Source organism: Orycteropus afer, unplaced genomic scaffold (assembly GCF_000298275.1).
Source record: "Orycteropus afer afer isolate SDZICR_OR568_19922 unplaced genomic scaffold, OryAfe1.0 scaffold01240, whole genome shotgun sequence".
Classification (NCBI taxonomy): Eukaryota; Metazoa; Chordata; class Mammalia; order Tubulidentata; family Orycteropodidae; genus Orycteropus; species Orycteropus afer.
Genome location: NW_006922827.1, coordinates 86,212 through 108,501, shown reverse-complemented (window position 1 = coordinate 108,501; position 22,290 = coordinate 86,212). Strand labels below are relative to the sequence as shown.

Here is a 22,290-nt window from a genome sequence, read left to right as displayed (position 1 = left end):
AAGACCTGGTCCCTCTCGGTAGGGTAACAAGGGAACGTGTTCAGTGCAGATCAGTGAGTAAGCACAAGCCCGCCTTGTTTCAGTACCTATGCTTAAACTGCCCCCTTATACTTAGGAGAACAAAACTGTGAAATCGCCTGTATAGATACTTTCTGTTCTTCAGAAATTCAATGAGATGTGAGAAGGTTGAAATAAAGAGTTAGAAAAATAAAAACAGCCAAAAAGAGATGGCAATAATAGATTTCACAGTAAGATTTATGATAATAAATCTGTTATTAACCCAGAAATTAAATGTGAAAATTAAGTTCAAGACATTTTGAGCAAAATACAATGGAAGGGGGTAAAGAAATAAGGAGCACAGTGTAACAATATGAAAGGGTCAAAGAATGGATATATTCTAGACAAGGGAAGAATATGAAATAAAATTCATTATGCTAGAAGTGGAACAATTCCAATTAGTAAGTTCTAAGATGTATTCTTCAGTATATATGTCTATATCAGGAAGAAATGAAGAAGTCAAGAAGTTAGAAGAATGAGAAGAACCTAAGATAAATTATGATCATAAGTACTAAAATCTGAAATCACTTGATCAAGATGGGAAAATTGCCCTTCTTTTGAACCAGAGAAAGGAGTTATCTATGAAAAGTGAGTTTCTTCTAGAGTTTTTAACCTCCGTATCACCAAGAAATAGGGCGTAGAAGACAAGCAGAATATTTAAGAATATTAAGAATGTTTGAAATGATGTACTGTGAATGAAGACAAAATCAAAGGAAATTTACTAGACTAGGTGGCATAGTGCCTAAGGCATCTGACTGCTAACTAGAAGGCTGGAGATTCAAACCCACCAGCCACTCTTCAGAAGGAAGTCTGGGCAATCTACTTCCATAGAGATACTCAGAAACCCAAAGAGAGGTTGCTATTAGTTGGATCTCACTTGGCAGTAGTGAGTTGGTTTTGGTGGCTGGTAGGTACTGAATATCCAGGTGATAAAGAAAGGCAAATATAATCTCCTGAAGTTTTGTTATAGCTCAGAGAAGTTACATCTTGATGGGATAATTTTTATAGGTTTTTAAATCACGTCCTCTCTTACTCTGTTTCATCTATTCCCCAAACTGGTCTGAAATAATGAACTATGTACTTCTCTAATTCCAAGTTTTTTAAATCTTTTTCCTCAAAATCTTGCCTAAGCTTTGGTGAAATTCTCAAGTAGAAACTGGAATGACAGGTTACTTTACCTGTTTGATGCTTTTATTCTGACACTACAACTAACTGCCCTGCTTATCTAAAGTTAATTACTGCTGCAACATATTTAAGACGCTCTGGTAGCATAATGTGTAAGGTATCTAGCTAACTGTAATGCTGGTGGTTCAAACCCACCAGCTGCTCCAAGGGAGGAAGATGTGGCAGTCTGTTCCCATGAAGATTTACAGCCTTGAAAACCCAACAAGGCTCTCACTAGGAATCAGAACCAACCTGATGGCAGTGGGTTTTTGGTCTGGTCACATTGTTTAATTGAAAAAAAAAAAGGAATACATATATATTAAAAAACAAAACAAAACATGTAATCCACTTTGACACTGTATTTAACAACTATTTCTACATGTGCCTAAAACTTAAAAAAAAGTTTTATAAATATATAACGATTAACTTTACTTTCAGATCTAAAAAGTTAATGCATCTTATACATATTTGAGATCATCAATAAATAAAACTTCAAGTTTTTTTAACTCTAAAATTTTCTTCACCTAAACAGCCAACAATTCTTTGTATAAATTCTGATGAACACTTTTACAAGATGTGTTTACAAACAGGGCTGGACTACAATTTTTTGATTGCGTATTGATTACCACTGCTCTTCTAGGTGAAGTCTGAACTACATCTGAAACTGTCCATTTTAAATGATGTGTAGTTCATTTTATACACTTATTCTGTTCATGCCTTTCCTACCACTCTCACTGAAAACAAGCTTCTTTAATGAGATGATCTGTTTTTGCCTCCATTAGGGCCACATGAACATAGTATAATTTATGCTGAGTATTTATAACGTATCTATTTTCTTCACACATTTTAAACACCTATTTCCGTCCTCTCCTCTAACATACCTAGCCTCCTGGCCACTAACCAGACCTAGGACTTGGGAAACATAAGCCTCTGCTTTTTTCAGGCAGTTCTTTAGTTGGTATAGCAGCTCACTATTAGGAAATCTTCTCTCATGGGCCTCACACTCCAGTGCCCTCAACTCTTCAAAACCTAGAAAATAGTAAAAGTACAAAGAGTAAAGCGTTATGAAAAAAATAGAGGAAGACAAGACAAATCAACCACACCAAATAAAGAAGCCTTGCTCATGGGGTCCTTCTATCCCTCCATCACTCACTGCGCTTCCGACCATCCTCCACCTCCAGGGCGACTCGCACTTTGTTGGCCCAGGTGTCAAAAGACTCAGCCCGAACTTTTAGTTTTTGCAGCATGGCAGGGAGTTCATCCAAGGTGTACCGATACCTAGAGGAAGAGAACATTTGGCCCAATTCTGCATCCTCCTCATTACCCAATCTTCTCTATATACAGGCACCATGCTCACCGCAAGTACTGCCGGCTACTGGAGCACTGGCAGAGATCATTGATGTGGGAAAGGCATACAAGGCAGTCTGGGCAGTCATAGCAGGCCAAGGCTGATAGGAAGCATGTGGTCTTGCACTTGATACATTGACGCTCATCATCCGGGAGCAATTCAAAAGCCTCTCGCTCAGCCTCCGTGATACCCTGGGGGTGTTCAACCCACACACACTGTAAAGACTACGAGCAGAGTTGTGGACACCCCACCTCAGCCAAAAAGGAGCCCAACTGTGGGCTCAACCTTGTAAGATAGCTGTAGAGAAAGTGGAAGAAAAAAATACAAACACATAGTTTCTGTTTATCTTTATCAAAATGTATGACCTAGAGTTGAGGCATACAATGCTTATTGAATCTTCATCCATCTCTCTCTACTACAATCTACTTTACTGAATTACAAAGCCTTGCTTCCCACCACCCACCTTCTCCAACAGGGCCTTTCGTAGACGTCGCTCCTCCTGTACCATAATGAACATCTCCTTATGCACAGCCACTGCCAGATTCAGATCCAGCTTCTCTGGGAATGCAGCCATCTTGCAGATGAGTTCCTCATGGGAGAAGACACAGTATCGCCGAAGACGGCGGTAGTGTTCAATACACTGGCGTCCAATAGGCAGCTGTAGAAGGGTTCAAGGTTGTGTGTGGCCATCTAAAGACCAAAGTGCCTTAGCTTCTCCTCAATTATAACTACCCATGATCTTAATGCATTTCTGCTTTCCTGCTGACTGCACTGCACACTCACCCAGTCAGCAGTGCAAAAGTTGACAGCTTCAGCAAAGTTGTAGCCTTGGTTGAAACCACTATGGTAAGCACGGGGAAAAGTGATGACAAATTCTCCAGCACACTGGTTTGTACGGACAACCTGAAAGAAGAAATAAAACAGAAGCTATGTGGCTTAGAAGTAATAGGGGATGTGGATTTTAGAATATCTTTGAATCTTGTTCTAAATGTAGTGAGGTGCAAAGGACGTAGATTCTATCTTCATGTAAGTTATAATAGAGAGAAAAAAAATGGAAAGGTTAAGATGACTTAAGAGAAACATGCAAAGAAAAAGGTGTACAATTAAAGAAGGAAATACAGTCTATACATATATGAAGAGATGTTAAACTTCTTTAGTAAAGAAAGAAACGTAAATTTTAAAATCCAGGAAGTGGATTTTCCATTTCCAATCTAGTAAGTAAGGAAATCAATAGTCCATGCCTCTTATCGTCAGGAAAAACAAGTTAAACACTTAAAAATATAGAGCTCTTCTTAGAGCCATCAGACAACTGAGGTCAAAGAGCAAACCATAACCCCCAAATATGAGCAGACAAATTATTAAACAGAATTTCAGTTTACTGAGAGGTGAAAACACCATATTCCACTTCATGGCTGGACCTGGACTCAGACCCAGATCCAGCATCATGCAGTTATCTTTTAAGGATAAACAACTAAGTTTTCTAAAGATTTCTGGAGGCCCAGCTGTAGGGCAAGCCTCCATACTTTCAAGTTTCACCTCCAGAAGCCAGCTTTTTACTGTGAAACTGAAAGAAAAAGCCCTTTATACTGCTAGCAAGGAGAGAGGAAAAGTTACAATAAAATTGTAAAAATGCTCTGCTATCTTTGACTACAGTCTGCCCTAAAGGGGGTTTACCAGAGCCATGGAGGTATGGGTACAACTGACTTACAGGAGGGGAAATAACTACCTTCAGCATACCTTAGCCTTCCACATGGGGGAGGAGAACTGCCAAACTCCAGCTCCATTCTATGGAGGGTAAGGAAAGGTAAATAAAAATCTATAGTCCATTTTATGTTTGGACATGAGGAAAAGGACCTCATGTCCAATTTCAGAACCTTCTTATCTTCTAGTTTCAGGTAAGGATAGAAGGTGGGGTGGGGAGGAAAGCCAAGAAGCACTTTTAACAGTCATGACACAGCAGCAAAAGGTTCACTAAAAGACTGAAACCTAAAGAACAGAGTATTTTCCTTCTGCTAATATGTTACCACCACATTATCAACGAACTTTACAACAAAATATCATCATAGTTCCTCTTACTTAATACATCATGTGGGAACTCTGGTAGTATAGTGCCTACGGCACATGACTGCTAACCAGAAGGCTGGTCGTTCAAACCCACCAGCCAATCCTTGGAAGGAAGATGGGGCAATCTACTTCCGTAGTGATACTGCCTCAGAAACCCAAGGAGGGGTCGCTATGAGTCGGGTCCGACTCGATGGCACATAACAGTAACAATAATACATCATGTACAGCTTTCACACAGAAAATTACAAGGCAGGCTAAAATGCAGCAAACACAGTATGAAGAGACAGAGCAAATATAGTAGTAAGACTGAGTGGCAGAGAATATGGAATTACCAGACCAGGATTTGATATAGCAAACAACTTACCGCACTGGGCAAAAGATCTCTTTACAGTGTTAAAAAGCAAAGATGTCACTCTGAGGACATCTACTCCAAGGTACAGCTACTCCAAGTCACAGTATTTTCAATCATCAAATATACATGTAAAAGCTGGACAATGAATAAGGAAACTGAAGAAGACTTGATGCCTTTGAAATATTGTGTAGGTGAAAAATACTGACTATATCATGGACTTCCATGAGAAGGAACCAATCTGTCTTGGAAGTAGAATGCTGCTTAAAATCAAAGATGGGAAGACGTCCTTTCACACATTTGTACATATTATCAAGAGGGGTTAGTCCTTGAAGAACCTTAGTAAAAGCTTAGTGAAAAACAGTCAGTGAAAAAGGGAAAGACCCTGAGTGAAACAGATTTGACACAGTGGCTGCACCTATGGGTTCAAACATAGCAAACACTGAGGATGGCACAGACAGTGTTTCATACTGTTGCCCATAGGGCTACAGTGAGTTACAACCTACCTGACTTGATAGTACCAAACAAGAACAACAATGATTAATATTATGCTAAGGACTCTAAAAAGTGTAACATGCAAGAACAGATGAAATCTAAGCAAAAAAACACTCCAAGAAAATGTGAGAAATCAAACACACTGTAACAGAAATGAGGAATGTTCTTGATGGGTTCATTAGATTGGACATGAGAGAGGGAAAAATCAGCAAGCTAGAAGACAGGTCAGTAGAAACTCTCACTGCTGTTGCGTCAGATCTCACTCATAGTGTCACTTCCTTGGGTTTCCCAGATGGTATCCCTACAGAAGTAGAATGCCCAGTTACTCAAACTGAAAAGGAAAGAGAAAAAAGACTGAAAAAGAACAGATATTCAAAAGCTGTGGTTTAATTACAAAAGGTGTCTCAGTAATGAGAAAGGAGAAGCAAAAGGGAAAACAGAAGAAATATTTAAAATAATACTTTCCTTCCACTAAAATTCTTAACCAAGAATTTTCTAAAACTGTTGATGAACACCAAATCACAGATCCAGGAATCCCAGTGGACACTAATCAGGATAATTGCCAAAAAAAATCTACAACTAGAAATACTATACTTAATCTGCAGAAAATTAGTAAAAAGGGAAAATCTTGAAAGAGGCCAGGGGAACAAACACTTTCTCTATAAACAACAATAATTACATTAAACTTCTCTTCAAAAACCATGCAAATAAAAATAGAGTGGACTAAAATACTTAAAGTCCTAGGGGAAAAACCAAATTTGTAATTCTGTATCCAGTGAGATTATACTTCAAAAGTGAAAATACCTTTTTGTTCAGAAACACAATAATTAATAGAATTTGTCACCGGTAGACTTTCCTTGGAGCCTTTGGGTGCTGCAAATGTATAACTCACTTGGAGGATTAAGTTAACCCAGATTCACATCAAAAGAAAAATCTAGTAATTTACCTTGCAAAAAATCAGCTCCTGAAACCCTGTGGAGGTTCCACTCTTACATATACTGGGCTGTCAGAAGTCAGGTAAACTCAACGGCAAATGATTCTTAGACATGACTTACAAAAAACATTAAAAGATGTTCTTCAGAGATAAGGAAGATTACATAGGCCAGAAATGCAGAAAGAAAGGAAAAGTATTAGAGGAAGAATACATGAAGTTTATAAAATAAAATATTTTCATCTTTTTTATTCTTAACTGATCCAACAATTTAAAATACAAATACCAACAATTACAGATTATGGCCCTAGTGATGCAATGGTTAAATTACTTGGCTATTAACCAAAAGGCTGGTAGTTTGAAACCCTAAGCACATCTGCAGAAGCAAAGCCCTGGTGATCTGGTCCCATAGAGACTACAGCCCAAGAATATCTTTATGGGACAGTCACATGGGATCACCATAATTTGAAATCAACTCAATGGCATACAATAATACCAAAGTTATAACAGATGAGGAGGAAGCATCAGGAATATTTTGTGGTAAGGTACCTGAAGTAATCATGAAGGTATATATAATGTTATTTGAAGGTGAGCCTGTATTAGTTGTAAAAGGAATTAATTATTTGTAAATGCAATTAAATACAATTAATAGAAAGTTTCACTGATGTTTAACTGGTATTTTGAGGAGAGAAAACAGAATCATACAAACAGACTTATGTAAAATCAAAGAAAGAAATAAAAAAGGGGACAGGAAGAATTAAAAAAAGAAATATAGACAAAGAACACAGGAACAAGCAGAAAAAGTTATTGTTAATTCAATAGATCAAGACGCACTTAATGTGAAGGGCTAAAATATGACATTTATTAGAGACATTAATCCATCACAGTGGATTAAAAAAGAAAGAAATCAAGACCAAATTACATATTGTCTATAAGTATAGAAGAATCTCACTTTAAATATAAAGACAAATATATTAAAAGAAAAGGGATATTAACACTATTCAAAGAAATCTGGAGTAACTATATTAATTTCAGAAAAAAGATTTCAGAGCAAGGAAACTTATTAGGAAATTATACAATGGTAACGGGTCAATGATAAAAGGTGTAACAATCTTTAACATACATGTGTTTAATAAACAACAGTGCTAAAATATGTGATGTAAAACAAGAACTGCAAGGAGACACAAACTATAATTTGTCACCAATAGACTTTCCTTGGAGCCTTTGGGTGCTGCAAATGTATAACTCACTTGGAGGACTAAGTGATAATAAGTTGAAGTCTTCAGTAACACCCCTCTATCAGTAATATCTGTCTATCACAGATCTAGAGGCAGAAAATCAGTAAGGCTCTAACTGAAGAGAAATCATCAATTAACTGGATATAAATGACATTTATGGGATACTTTATCAAATGAAATGTAGAATACACATGTGAGTTCTCAACTCACATGGAACACTATTCAAAACAGACCTCAATCTGGGCCACAAAACCTTAACAAATTTAAGAAGGCAAAATCATACAATATATATAGCTCTCAAATCACAAAGGAATTAAACTAGAAATCAATAATAGGGATGTAGCTGGAAATTTTTTAAATACTAGGAAACTAACAACATACTTCTTTTAAATACAAAGCAAAAGGGAATCAAATCACAGATCCAGGAGATAAAAATAAAAATATTTTGAATGAAATGAAACTGAAATTATAACATCAAAATTTGTAAGATACCAAGCAGTGGTGCTTGGAAGAAATGTATTACAATGAATGTATGTATTAGAAAAGAATATCTAAATTCAGTAATCTAACCTTCCACTTCAGCAAACTCAAAATAGAACAAATTGAAGTAAATAAAACAAAAGGAAATAATAAACATTAGAAAAACTAATGCACCAGACGCCAGATTTTTACTTTTATGCTGCTAAGTAATATGGTGATCTCTCCTTTCTCTTCCTCTTAAAAATACCCTATTGGTATACAAAGAATCTCACCTTACTGAATGGAAAAAGAGAAGTATGACATTAATTATACCTAGCATCCATAGTAAAATGTACATAACTTATTTCCATTAAAACTAAGTTATCATAATCTATTTCTGCCCCCAGGACAGGTATTGAAAGTGTTTTTTTCCCCTGCCTCATTTCCAGGTACTCACTGGCACACCATGGGACATGAGTATATTGGGATTCATGAGAGTAACAAGCTGGTGCAGGAGGTCAGGCTGGCTATCAAACAGCTCAGGTGTCAGCCTCTTCATCACCTCCTCCAAATGTTCTGCTGCCAGTGAAGGTACCCCATACCAGGTCTTCGGCTCACCCCTGCTCAGATAGAGAGGAAGACACATAACTCTAGTCACATCCTTGTATATGTGGAGCACACTGACACCCATGCCAGCCATTGCGATCCTGCTCACCAGTGAAGGTAGTTAATGGAGTAACTCCAGTGATCCTCAATATGCCAACAAAATGCTGAGAATACCATGCCCACATAAAGCCACGGGACCTTCATGCCTGAGATATCTGCATTGATGTGACAGAGAACAGACTGCTCCAACACAGGCATCACATTCAGGTTCCAACCACTGGTTGCATAGTCCTGTTGGGTGAGAGATTTGCCAAAATGGGTAGGGAGTAGGAATGGGTGCAGAAAGACAAAATGAGCCAGGCATATGTAGGAAGAAAACTGTGTTCTCAGATTAGGGTACTTGCTATAATTTGTAATGAAAGCTCAGTGTTCCTTTTCTACTCAAAAAAAAAAAAAAAAAAAAAAAAAAAAAACACTGCCATCAAGTTGGTTCTGACTCACAGTAACCCTTTCCTGGGTTTCCAAGGCAGCATCTCTATGGAAGTAGATTACCCAGTCTTCCTTCTGAGGAGTGGCTGGTGGGTTTGAATTACCAGCCAGCCCTCTGGTTAGCAATTAAATGCCTTAGGCACTAAGCCACCTGAGCTCCTTGGTCTACTGGAAGGTCCACTTATGATTTCTGAATTAATTTTCACCTGCTATGGGGAAAAGATGCTATAATCCCAAAGATTAAGTATCCCTAAATCAGATTAAGGTACATCTGTTCCAAACAGTATGAACAAGCAAATACATAGAAACTAATTTCACTGGTAATTACCAGGGATGGAGGGAGAGGTTGGAGAAGTTAGATTCACTGTCTAAATAGTACATACTTATTATTTTGGTAATGAGAAGGCGAACACTGAATCAGAATGAAATATCCACACCTTGATGAAGATAAATGAACGTCACCAAAAATTACACAAAATGAACATACTAATAACTGCTATGGCATATGTAATTTTGAAACAATAGCAAAAACAACCAAAAAATATATTTAAGTATGAAGTATGGATATAAATTCATTCCTGTAACTATATGCACATATATTCATATATATAATAAAGCCCACTGGTGGCACAGTTACAGATGTTGTTATGTGCTGTTGAGTCGGACCCAACTCATAGTGACCCCTCCTTGGGTTTCCAAGGCAGTATCACTATGGAAGTAGTTTGTCCCATCTCTCTTCCAAGGAGTGGCTGGTGGGTTTGAACTGCCATCCTTGTGGTTAGCAGTCAAGTGCCATAGGCACAATGCTACCACAGCTCCTAACCATTACAGATACTTCTTAGATATCACCAAATACCACACAGCAGTGGATTTCTGGTCTGAAGGACTGGGAGTATAGTTTTGTGAAACATCTCAGTCAATTGGCATACACTTCATAAGTTCTACATTCTAGTTTGGTGAACAGTGTCTGAGGTCTTAAAATATTATGAGCAGCCATCTAAGAAACAACTATTGGTCTCTACTCATTTGAAGTAAAAGATAAAGAAAGAAACCAAAGACTCAAAGAAGAAAGTAGTCTATAGGACAAATACACAATCTCTGGCCTCATCTACCCTGAGATCAAAATAGATGGTGCCCAGCTACTACTACCACCATTCTAATCAGGGTCACACCAGATGAACCCTAACAGAATGAGAAAAATGTGGAACAGAAGTTAAAATTTTTTAAATATCCAGATTTACTGGACTGGATGAGATTAGAGGAATCCGTAAGACTAGTGCCCTGAAATACTTCCAAAACCTTAAATTAAAATTAACCTCTGAAGTCATCTTATAGCTTCATAAAAAACTGACTCAAAAAATATTACCTGGAAGTACTGGATGCACCTTTAAAAAATCACCTATAGAGACCAAAACCACCACTTGTCTGTCAGCCTATTGTACTGTCCTGGTTTGTATATTTACTGTGAGGCTGGAGGCTATGCAACTGTCATTTCAAGTATCAGCAGGGTCACCAGTGGTGTAGAGGTTTCAGTGGAGTTTCCAAAGACAGACTGAGAAAATGACAGAGCCATCCAAAAATGGTGGTCCCTGAAAACCTCTAAGAACAGTCATGAAACACTATCTGGTAACAGTAAAACAAGATGAACCCCAGGATGGAAAACACTAAGAAAACAAGTGAAAGACAGCCGCCTCCTCAAAGTGGAGTTGACTTTAATGACAGGGACGGAGTAAAGCTTCATGTGCTGATGGGGTAAGACTCAAAATGGAAACAAACAGCTGGAAATATCCATTAATAATCAGAATGTGGAATGTACAAAGTACGAATCTAGGAAAATTGGAAGTTTTCAAAAAATGGAACTCATAAAGATCAATATCTTAGGCATCAGTGAGCTAAAATGGACTACTACTCCCCATTCTGAATCAGACAATTATGTGATCTACTATGCTGGGAATGAAAAATTGAAAAGAAATGGTGTTGAACTCATTATCAAAAAGAACATCTCAAGAACTATCATGAAGTACAGTGCTGTCACTGATAGGATATATCCATATGCCTACAAGACAGACCAATTAATACTACTAATATTCAAATTTACTCACCAACTACTAATCAGGCATAGTACTGCATTGGGCAAATCTGATGGAAAAGACCTCTTTAAAGCATTAAAGAGCAAAGACGTCACTTTGAAGACTAAAGTGCACCTGACCCAGGCTACAGTTATTTTTAATCTCTTCATACACACTGGAAAGCTAGACAATGAATAAGGAATGAACAAGGAAGATCAAAGAAGAGTTGATGCCTTTGAATTATGGCACTGACAAAGAATACAGAATATACCATGGACCATCAGACAGTAAACAAATCTGTCCTGGAAGAAATTAGTCAGAATGTTCCTAGGAAATACGAATGGCCAGACCGCGTCTCACTTACTTTGTTCAAGTTGTCAGAAGGGACCATTCCCTAGAGAAGGATACCATGCTTAGTAAAATGGAGTGTCAGTGAAAAAGGGCAAGACCCTCCAGGAGATGGACTAACACAGTGGTTGCAATGATGGGCTCAAGCATAGCAAAGATTGTGAGGATGGTGCAGGGCTAGGGAGTATTTTATTCTGTTACACACAGAGCTGCCATGAGTTGGAGCTCACTCAATGGCACCTACCACAAAAATAAACCAAAACAACCAAACTCACTGCCATTGAGTCAATCTGACTCATAGAGATTCATCCTTGGATTTCTGAGGCAGTGTCACTACAGAAGCAGGTTGCCCACTCTTTCTTCTGACAATATAGACCAAACAGTAATTACTTTAAAGCAAAGATAGGACCGTTAAGAGGGAAGGGAAAAAGAACCACTAGCATGGGTGTGGTAGTTCAGTTTGTGTGTCAACTTGGCTGGGCCTGGTTGAGTAGCTTGGCAGCTGGATGCAGTATTCCCCATGATGAGACTGGTAATCAACTCCATGGTGGAATCTACTGTGAGCAGCTGAGTAGCGGCCTTAGGGAATGTGATGCTTCCTATAATAAGCAGAAGCCTTGGCGAATGGTCTCTAGCTTATGCCCCCTCACCCGGCCCGGCATGTAGCCATGTCCTTATTCAGCAGCCTGCCATGTTCTGCCGACTTTGGGACTTACAATGAACTTGAATTAATGGCCTGCCATGTAGTTTGGTAACATGGGACTGTGCCATGTTGTTTGTCAACCTTGGACTTGTTAGCCTCAGCAGCCAGTAGCTGCCTGAGTCAAGAGATGCCTCTAGCTTCAGTGGGCCAGGAGCAAGAAGAAGAGCTAAAGCCCAAGGCTGAAGGGCTTTCACCCAGCTCCCAGAGCCTGGCACTTTGAATTTGGACTTAAAGCCTCCAAACTGTGAAAGAATAAACTCTTGTTTGTTAAGGCCATCCCATTTGTGGTATATTCTTGTCAGAGCGGAACTCAGGTAACCAGAACAATGGGGATAATGAGAATGTTTAAACATTGTGAAGAATGTCACTAATGTCACGAAACAACTTCTGTAGAAACTTCTAAATAAGAGCCTAAACAGCTGTGTGAACATTCACTGAAAAAATAAATTAAAGCAAACAAAAGATGCAGCTGTACCCTAAAACAAACAAAAGTATTTACAAATGTCCTTCAGGACTGTTCTACTTTTATCAGTTGCTTGGTATTCTCCAGATACTCTGTCAAGCCTCTGATTAAAAGTTCTATACAATATAATGTCATACCTTCATTTTATCTTCTCAAATCATATTCTCCTTTTATATGCCTCTATATATTGAACTGGGGGAAGGCAGATGAAAAATACCAACCAAACATGTCAAAAGTGAGTATTACACTGGGTACTGCATAGGATCTTATGGGCTCTCACTTCTCTCGATTTCCTAAACATTCCTAAAAATGAATCATTCTTTTTGTTTGTTGTTTTAAATGTAAGTTACTGATTTACTTGAGTTATCAACAGACTGTTAGCCAAGGAAAGACATCAGGGAAAATGACTGAAAGGAAACTCTAAGAAACAAACAACAACAACAACAAAAAAAGGCAAAAATTGTCACAATCAGCTTTATCAAAACTCGAGGTAACTGGGAAAAGTTTTCAGTAATCAGATAAATAATGCTCAATTAACAGCAGTGTAACTAAAACACAGCAGAAAAGTAAAGTGGCATTTTAACTTTGTCCATGACCTTCCTTCAACTTTTTTAGCATATTTACAACAGCTGATTTAGTGTCTTTTTCTAGTGTTCTGGACTGAACTACATTTAAAAAAAAAAAAGGTACGAAACCTAATCTGTGGATTTGATACTGTTTTGAAATAGGGGTTTCTTCTATTATATTAAGTTGGGCCAGAATAGGGTGGATCCAAAACATAATCACTTCTCAGTTACAAAAAGACCAGCACATACAAAGAAAGCCATAATAAGGAGAAGACAGATGGCAAGGCACAGAAAAGAATGGCAAAAACTGCTAACAGACACTAGAAACTAAGAGACTCACAATAGCTGAGACTCTGATTTGGACTTTCAACATCCAGAACTAGGAGAAAATAAACTTCTGTCCTTTAAAGCTATCCACTTGTGTTGTATTTATCATGGCACATGCCCTAAGACATTTAGTAATTCCAATGTCTGATCTTTCTCAGGAACAATTTTTCTTCATCCCAGTGAATAGTTTATAGTTTTCTGTTTCTTCTTCTTGTTAAGTCAAGGAAGTTCCTACTCATAGTAATTCAGTATACAAAAAAATGAAACACCATCCAGTCCTTCACCATCATTGCAATGTCTGGCTCCATTGTTGTAGCTACTCTGTCAATCCATCTCATTTATTCAAGATCTTCCTCTTTTTCACTGACCACCTGGTTTACTAATCATGATGTCCTTTACCATAGAGTACTCCCTTCTGATAACTTGTCCCAAATAGAAACAAAGTCTTGCAGCCTTGCATTCTGGCTACACTTTTTCCAAGACAGAATAGTTCATTCTTCTGGCAGTCTATGGAGTATAGTCAGTATTCTGTGCCAACACTGTCCAGCTGTCACATGTTTTTTTAACACTTTAAAGAAGTCTTTTGAAGCAGATTTGCCCAATGCCAACAGATTGTCTGATTTCCTGACTGTTCCTTCAAGAGGCATGGATCATGGATCTAAGTAAAATGAAAGCCTTGACAACTGCAGTATTTTCTCCATTTATCATAATGGTTACTGGCCAAGTTGTGAGGATTTCTCTTTCTTTATGTTGAAGTGTAATCCATACTGAAGGCTTCATCATTAAGTGCTTAAAGCTTTACTTTTAGCAAGTAAGGCTGTGTTCTCTGCATGTAACAGCTAGTTAATAAATCTTCCTCCAATTCTGATGCTGCCTTTGTCTTCATTTAGCCCAGCTTCTCAGATTATGTGCTCAGCATGCATACACACTGAATAAAAATGTCAAAGGAATATAATCATGACACACACCTTTCCTACGTATAAACCACACAGTATTCTGCTCTGTTTGAACGACTGCCTCTTGTCCTGTGTACAGGTTCTACTTTAGCAAATTTAAGTGTTCTGGAGTTCTTATTATTCATAACATTATCTGTAATCTGTTTTGATCTACCTTTGTGTAGTCAGTAAAGCACAGAAAAACACCCATCTAGTCTCTGCTTTCAGCCAAGATCCACCTAATGTCACCAATGATATTCCTCGTTCTACATCCTCTTCTGAAACTGGCTTGAATTTCTGGCAGCTCCCTGTTGACACACAGCTGCAACTCTTTTTGAATTATGTTCTGTAAAATTTTACTTGTGTGTAGTAACGATGATATTGTTCGATAGCTTCTGGATTCTGTTGGATTGCCTTTGGTATAGGCACAAATAGATATTTCTTCTATTTGTTTGGTCAGGTATCTGCCTTCCAAATTTCTTGGCATGTAAGAGTAGCTGTTTTCAGTGTTGCATCCACTTGTTAAACCATCTCGTGTTATTGCATCACTTCTGGAACCTTTTTTTTAAAACCAATGCCTATGCTAAAGACTGGACACCTTCCTTCAATGCTATCAGTTCTTGTTTATACTCCACCTCTTGAAATGGTTGAAAGTCAACCAGTTCTTTTCGATACAATGACTATGTATTCCTTCTATCTTCTTTAGATCTGCAGTGTAGTAAATTACTCAGTGTGGCTTTTCTACCCATAAGTCTTTGTAAACTCCAAGGTGGGATTTGCTATGAGCAACTGAGGAACTCCTGATAGCTAAAGTTGTCCATGTGGAGTACTTCTGTTGGAAGTGGCACAGAACAATGTTCTGGGAGGTTCCCACTCTCTCTCCTGGTGCTTAGAGTTCTGATGCTATGATTTTGACCACTCTGCCAGGCTCAAAAGGAGTTTGACCACTCTGCCAGGCTCAAAAGGAGGCCTCCTAGAGGCAGAACTCTCTCTGACTGCTGGCTGAGGAAGACATGCTGCTGAAAGAGACACATGCTCTTGAAAGAGATACGTGCTACTGGGAAAGAGACCCAAGAGACACACATTGCAGAGACACTGAGGGAAATGCACAGCTGGGGGAGAGACTGTGAGAGGCTTGGCTGAGACGGTGGGCTGGGAGAGAAATTGAGCATTTTTTCCTGAATTTGAGCTGTAGCCTGGTGCAATGCAGCAAATTATTGAACCCAGGAGAGAAGTGGTGGGTGCTTTGGGAGGAATAGTCAGAGAAAGGGCTAGAGGGAGGCACCATGTCTGGCCTTGCAGGAATAGGCCTTGGGCTATTGATGGTGATTCTGTCTTCCTCTTATAGGAATTAGAGGAGGTTAGAAGATGTGGCCTCCATGTCTTTTTTGCAAGATGCTTCTCAAGTTGTGCAATATTCTGCCCACAGAATCCTTCAATATTATAACCTGAGGCTTGAACTTTTTTCCTTATGCTTTTTCACCTTGAGAAATGCTAAGCATATTCTTTCCTTTTGCTGTTTTAACTCCCACTCTTTGCACACTTCATTATAACACTACTTTGTCTTCTCGAGTCACCCTTTAGAATCTTTTGTTCACGTTTTTAATGTCATCATTTCTTCCATTTGTTTTTTAGCCTGTCAAAAAAGCTAGAGAGAGGGATAGTTTGGTGCACAGGACTTTGAAAAGATTCTACATATTATGTAGACAGCCACACACATGCCAAGAATACAAGCTAGAAATTACTTGAGAAATCATGATGTTTTCAATTTTGTTTGACAATGTAGTTCTCCACAAGCAGGAAGTTAATAATGAAGCAGAACTGTAAACACCCAAGGTAAGCATAAAAGGAGTCTGCCAATAGAGACAACGTGCGAAAAGAAACATTTTCTTTTTTTTTTTTATCCCCTTCCTTTTCTGGCAGGGGTAGGTGGGATTTTTACAAGCATATAAAGAAATCTGTCAATGTTCTGAAAGGGATTGTAACAGGAGGTCCCAGAGCAAGTGGGAAAAAAATGTGGAATAAAACTCAGATATACTCATTCAATAAGACTAGTGAAACCTGAAACTATGACCCTTAGACACCTCCCAAGCTTAGAACTGAATTTACCCTGTGCTTCAACTGTCAGCCAGATAAGAGACAATCCTATAAGATGAACACCATCACCAGGGAGGAACACCCTCATTAGATCAATCAGACATATGAGAGTTCAAAAGAGCAGTATGTGCCCAAGGATAAAGCTAAGAAGGCAGGAATGAGTAAGAAAGAAGAATGAAGGAAAATGATTAACACAGGCACGAAGTAGGAAAAGTGTTTTTATGTTGTACAGACTGCAATCAATGTCACAAAACAAAATGTGCATGAATTGTTGAATTAAAAACAATTTGCTTGGTAATCTTTGACCTATATCACAATTTTAAAAAAGGAAAATGTGTCAAGTCACTAACTGCCACCTTAGTTAAAAGAGTAAAAATTTAAGAGACCAAAAATAACAAATACAGCTTTACAAACATAATTCTGAAAAGTGTAAGGAAATAAACACAAGTACACTATACAGAGCATGGAATAGCTGATTTACAGAGTCACCACATAGAAATTCTGAAAATGTTCAGTTTTCACATTAAAAAAAAAAAGAAGTAGTAGTTATACAAAGAGAACATGAAAATATGGCTCATTTACTGGTGGGGAAAAAACAAACAAAATACAAATTTCTCCTAAAGAAAAGGCACTGGACAAACTAGAAAAGGCTAAATTAACTACCTTAAATATGTACACAGAGATAATGGAAATCACAGACAAAAAATTAAAGGAACCTGCTTAACAATGTCTCTGCAAAGAGAGAATTTCAGCATAAAAATGAAAATTGTGAAAAGAAACAAACAAATTCTAGAGGTCAAAGTAAAATGACCAAAGTAAAACAAATCCAGTAATAAATTTGGCAACAGATTTACATATGCAAAATAAAAGTGCAGCCAAACTGAAAACAGGCCAACTGAGATTATCCTAAATCAAAGAGAAAAAAAAAGAATAACGAAAATGGACAGGGCCTAAGAAACTTGTTAGGCTTCATTCAGTGCACTAACATATGCATAACAGGAGTACAAGAAGTGAGCAAAAGGGGCTGAAAGAATATTTGAAGAAATGGCTAAAAACTCACAAATTTGATAAAAGCATGGCTCTACAAATACAAGGAGCTTAACATACTTCCATGTAAAATCCACACCAGAATAGATTATAATCCAACTACTAAAAGCCAGAGACAGAGAGAGATTCTTGAAAGAGCAAGGGAGAAGTGACTCAACATATAACAGGGATCCTCATATTAAGATTTACAGCTGATTTCTTACTCAAGATCGTGGAGGCCACTCATCAGTAGAATTAAAAATTTAAAGGGCTGGATTTAAATTTTAAATTTAAATCACAAATTCCATAAGCAGCAAAAGAATCTTTCCATACATAAAGAGAAATACAGACATTCTCAGAGAAACTTAATGGATAGAATACAAAGTTAAAATACCTCCTCTACAAGAAATGCTACAGAGTTCTGGAGTTCTTTGCATTGAAATAAAATGCTAGAAAATAACTAAAAGGACTTTCAGAAATGTGGCAGAATAGGCAGACAAGCTACCCAGACCCTCTACACAGAGAATTAAGACCAAATGAAACACATACACATAATAATCCTGGAATGCTAAGCTTCAAAAGAAAGAATGAAGAGGTAGTCAATTACTGACTAAATGAAACTGAATGGAAACAGCAAACCAGGATACAGAGTTGTGAGCTGCCCATTGGCCTGACAGTGCAGCAATTCTTAATCTATGCATGCAGCCTTCTGATCAGGGCAACCTAATAATCGGCTTTCCGCAAAGGACTGCACAAGGACCCACACCAGTCCTGGTGACCTTGCTCTGATTACTACTATTCCACACATCTTCTGGTGACCAGAGGTGCAGCTACCCCCTACCCCCACCCACCTTCTGGGCTAGCAGGAATTCCTTCCCAGATTGGGTACCCTGTAACCAGATGTCTTCTGGATAGGCAGGAACTAGTTCTTGGATGAGAATCTGTGCTCCCAACCACCTTCTGGGCCAGCAGGAACTTGTTCTCGGACCAAGCAGTCCATAACCAGTCATCTCTGGGCTGGCAGAAATTTTTCTGGACCAAGTGCTCTGCTCCAATCTGCCTTTTGGCCTAGAAGGAGTAGCATTTGGGACTAGGCACCATTGCCCCAGGTTCCTTGTGGACCAGCAAGAACTCCTTCTAAGACTAGGAGCCCTGTTTCCAGCAGCCTTTGGGGCTAGCAGAAACTTCTGGAAACATCTAGCTGCCTTTCAGGCCAGCAGGAGATACCACACAGAACCAGGTGCCCTGCCTTCTACCACCTCCTCAGCCAGAAGGAGTATCACCTGGGTGCCTGGTACCCCTACTGTCTTTTTTTGGCATTCCTTCCCCTAATTTTGACTTTATTTTTTTCCCCCTGCTTCCTATTTTCTTTTATCTTTCCTTTCCTCTTTTTCTCTTTTTGTTTTTTCCTCCGTTGTTTTTCCTTTTTGCTATTTCCCCTCTACTATTCTCTTTCTTTGCTTTTTTACCCTTCCCAGATTATATTTTTTTCTCTTTGTCTTACCTTTATTTTTTTCTTCACATTTTTTTTTCCTCTTTGTTGTTATTTTCTTTTTATTTTGTGGTTATTTTTTATTCAGTTTTCTTTTCTTTCAGTAATCTTTTTTTCTTTTGTGCTGTTTGTATTTCTTCTTTTATTTTTATAATTTTTACTGTTGTTGTTCTGTCCCACCTACCAAGAATCAGCAACTGTGTCCACACAACCCAACAACAGCCACACTCCCTGTAGTCCAACCAATTGAGGGCCACTTCTTCACCAACTGATCAATGATAGATGGTGGCCAAAACCAGGACAAACTGCCCTCCACTATTTTATACAAAGAGTGAACAGAAATCTGTGCACACATTTTCATCGGTCACACCTACTAGGAGACAGGTGATGAACACCTAAGTACTAACAAACTAGTGAACAGAGTAGCGCATCAGTCCCATTTGACTAGATATATCAAAATAACAACCTTCAGCGAAAGACACCAATATACAACCATTAATTAAATGAAAATACACCACCATACTGTCTCAGAGACAAAAGACAATCCCAGTTCACACACAAAAAAGACTGATAAAGTAGTACAAACAAGGAACCAAAACACAGAGCCAGAAACCCTCCCTGAAAAACAAATGGCACTGGAACTACTTGATAAAGAATTCAAAAGAATTATATTGAGGTTATCTTCAACGGATAGACAGATGAAAGAAAACAGACAAAATAGAATAATTTAGGATAACAATACAAGGATAAAACTGACAAAAACAGAAACAGAAATCCAGAGCACAAAGGAGTAGAACCAAATCAATAGGATGTAATTACCAAGAGTGTGAACAAATCTCTCAATACCACTTTACTACAGGAATAATCAGGAAAAGAAAATAAAACCATAAAAAAATATAGCCTAGGATTTATCTGAGATACCATCAAGAGGAATATAACTTAAATGTGATCAGAATGCCACACCAGGAAGAGGAAATCAAACAAAAGGAAGATTGTCAAAGACCTGTTGGAGGATAACATCCCTCACATGATGAAAGACAAGAAGATACACATTCAAGAAGTTCAATGAACTCAAACAAGATAGACCCCCAAGAAAAAAATCCTCAAGATTATCATAATCAAACTTGCCAAAATCAAAGGCAAAAAAACAGGCTTTCCTGAAAGCAGCTTAGGAAAAATGAAAACTTTCCTGTAAAGGTCAACAAATAAGACTAGCCTCTGATTTCTTGGTGAGAAGATGATGAAATACACATATAAAACTCAGAAAGAAAAAAATTTCCACCCAAGAATTATATACCCAGCAAAACTGTCCCTGAAATATGATGGTAAAATTAGGGCAATTTCAGATAAATCAAGGGACTTTGTAAAAACCAAACCAGTTTTGTAAGAGATGCTAAAGGAAATCATTTGAACAGAAAACCAACAACAGCAAACAACCTGGGATTAATACATGCCAACATCACCCAGAAGGCAACACACACAGAAATATTTAAAGAAAAATAAACCTACCAAACTGAAAACAGGGACCCAGAAATGTCGATTTGTGAAAGAGGGCAACTACAAAGTAAACAGACACTTACAATCAATAGTGAAATTACAGAACTTTCCAATGGAGCAATGTGAAGACAATTTCCAGGTAGAACAGACTATTTTACACTTGGGAAAAGAATAATAATTTACAGATAATATCAAAGAAAATTAATAATCTTCATCAAATAAGAAAAAGTCATAAATATGTAGAAAATACTAAAACAATAGCAATGAAGAAAATCTACAAACAAAATGAGCGCATCACAGAAAATTTTATGAACAAAGAAATCAGCAGCACCACAGAAAATACACACAATGAAATGACAAAAATAAATTCGTCATTGCTGATAACTTCATGTAAATGGATTAAGTGCATAAATCAAGAGACAGAGAGCTGCAGTATGGACAAGAAAACAAGACCCATTAATTAATATGCCATCTACAAGAGATACAATTTAGGCACAAAAACAAAAAAAGACTAAAATTCAAAACTTGGGGGGAAGAAAATATCAAGCAAATGGCAATCAAAAGAGTTGCAATATTTATTTCTAACAAAACAGACTTGAAGGCAAAAGCCAGCAAAGAGACTAGGAAGGACATTTTGTTGTTGAGTCACACCTGTCCCATAACGACCCCTTCCTGGGTTTCTGAGGTCGTATCACTACAGAAATAGATTGCAAGGAGTGGCTGGTGAGGAAGGACATTAACAATGAATTAAAAGTCAACTGACCAATAAGACATAACCATAATAAATAAATAAATATGCACCTAATTAAAGAGCACCAAAATTTATAAATCCAAGATTAATAGTACTGAAAACAGAAACATATGATGCCACAATAATAGTAGACAACATCAATACAATCACTTTTAATGAAGGACAGAAATGGAAACAAACTCACAAAGACACAGAAGTAAACAACACAATCAACCAATATGGCCTTATAAACATATATGAACACTTCACTCAACAACAGCACAATATACATCCTTTTCCAGCACACAGGAACATTCTGTAAAATAAGACCATATGTTAGGACACAAAGCAAGCCTTGATTAATTAAAAAAAAAAAAAAACACAAACATAAAGCATTTTCTCAGAAAACAGTACTATAAAATCAGAAATCAACAACAGTAAAATAAAAGAATAAAAAGCAAATGTGAAAACTGAGTAACAGTATGATTAAAAATTAGTGGGTAAATGAAGAAACACAAAAAGAAATTAAAAAAAATTCCTCAAATGGAATCACCACATGCCAAAATCCTTGGGGATACAGCAAAAAACAGTGCTCAGAGGTAATTTATAGCAATAAATGCACACATCAAAAGAGAACGGTAAGCCAAAATCAATACCTTAACCCTACACCTCCAACAATTAAGAAAGGATCGCAAAATAAGCCTATGGTTACCTCAAGGATAAAACAATAAAACAATAAAATAAATCAACAAGAACAAAATCTCTTCTTTGAGAAGATTACTAAGCCAAGAAACTACTGGCAATTTAACAAAGGAAAAGGAAAGAATGCAAATAACA

At 37.7% G+C, this 22,290-nt stretch overlaps 1 protein-coding gene across 1 annotated transcript in view; it reads right to left on the bottom strand.

The window, feature by feature from the left end:
* The window catches only part of LOC103213058 (lysine-specific demethylase 5D-like), a 104,824-nt gene that overhangs the window by 9,028 nt on the left and 73,506 nt on the right, over positions 1–22,290 (bottom strand). Inside the window, exons 11-17 of the mRNA XM_007958955.1 lie at positions 8,821–9,002; positions 8,563–8,725; positions 3,353–3,472; positions 3,033–3,227; positions 2,579–2,760; positions 2,375–2,499; positions 2,103–2,250 (exon numbers count right to left, since the gene is read on the bottom strand). Of these exons, the coding sequence (XP_007957146.1) occupies positions 2,103–2,250; positions 2,375–2,499; positions 2,579–2,760; positions 3,033–3,227; positions 3,353–3,472; positions 8,563–8,725; positions 8,821–9,002 (1,115 nt within the window). The remainder of the gene's footprint in view (positions 1–2,102; positions 2,251–2,374; positions 2,500–2,578; positions 2,761–3,032; positions 3,228–3,352; positions 3,473–8,562; positions 8,726–8,820; positions 9,003–22,290) is intronic.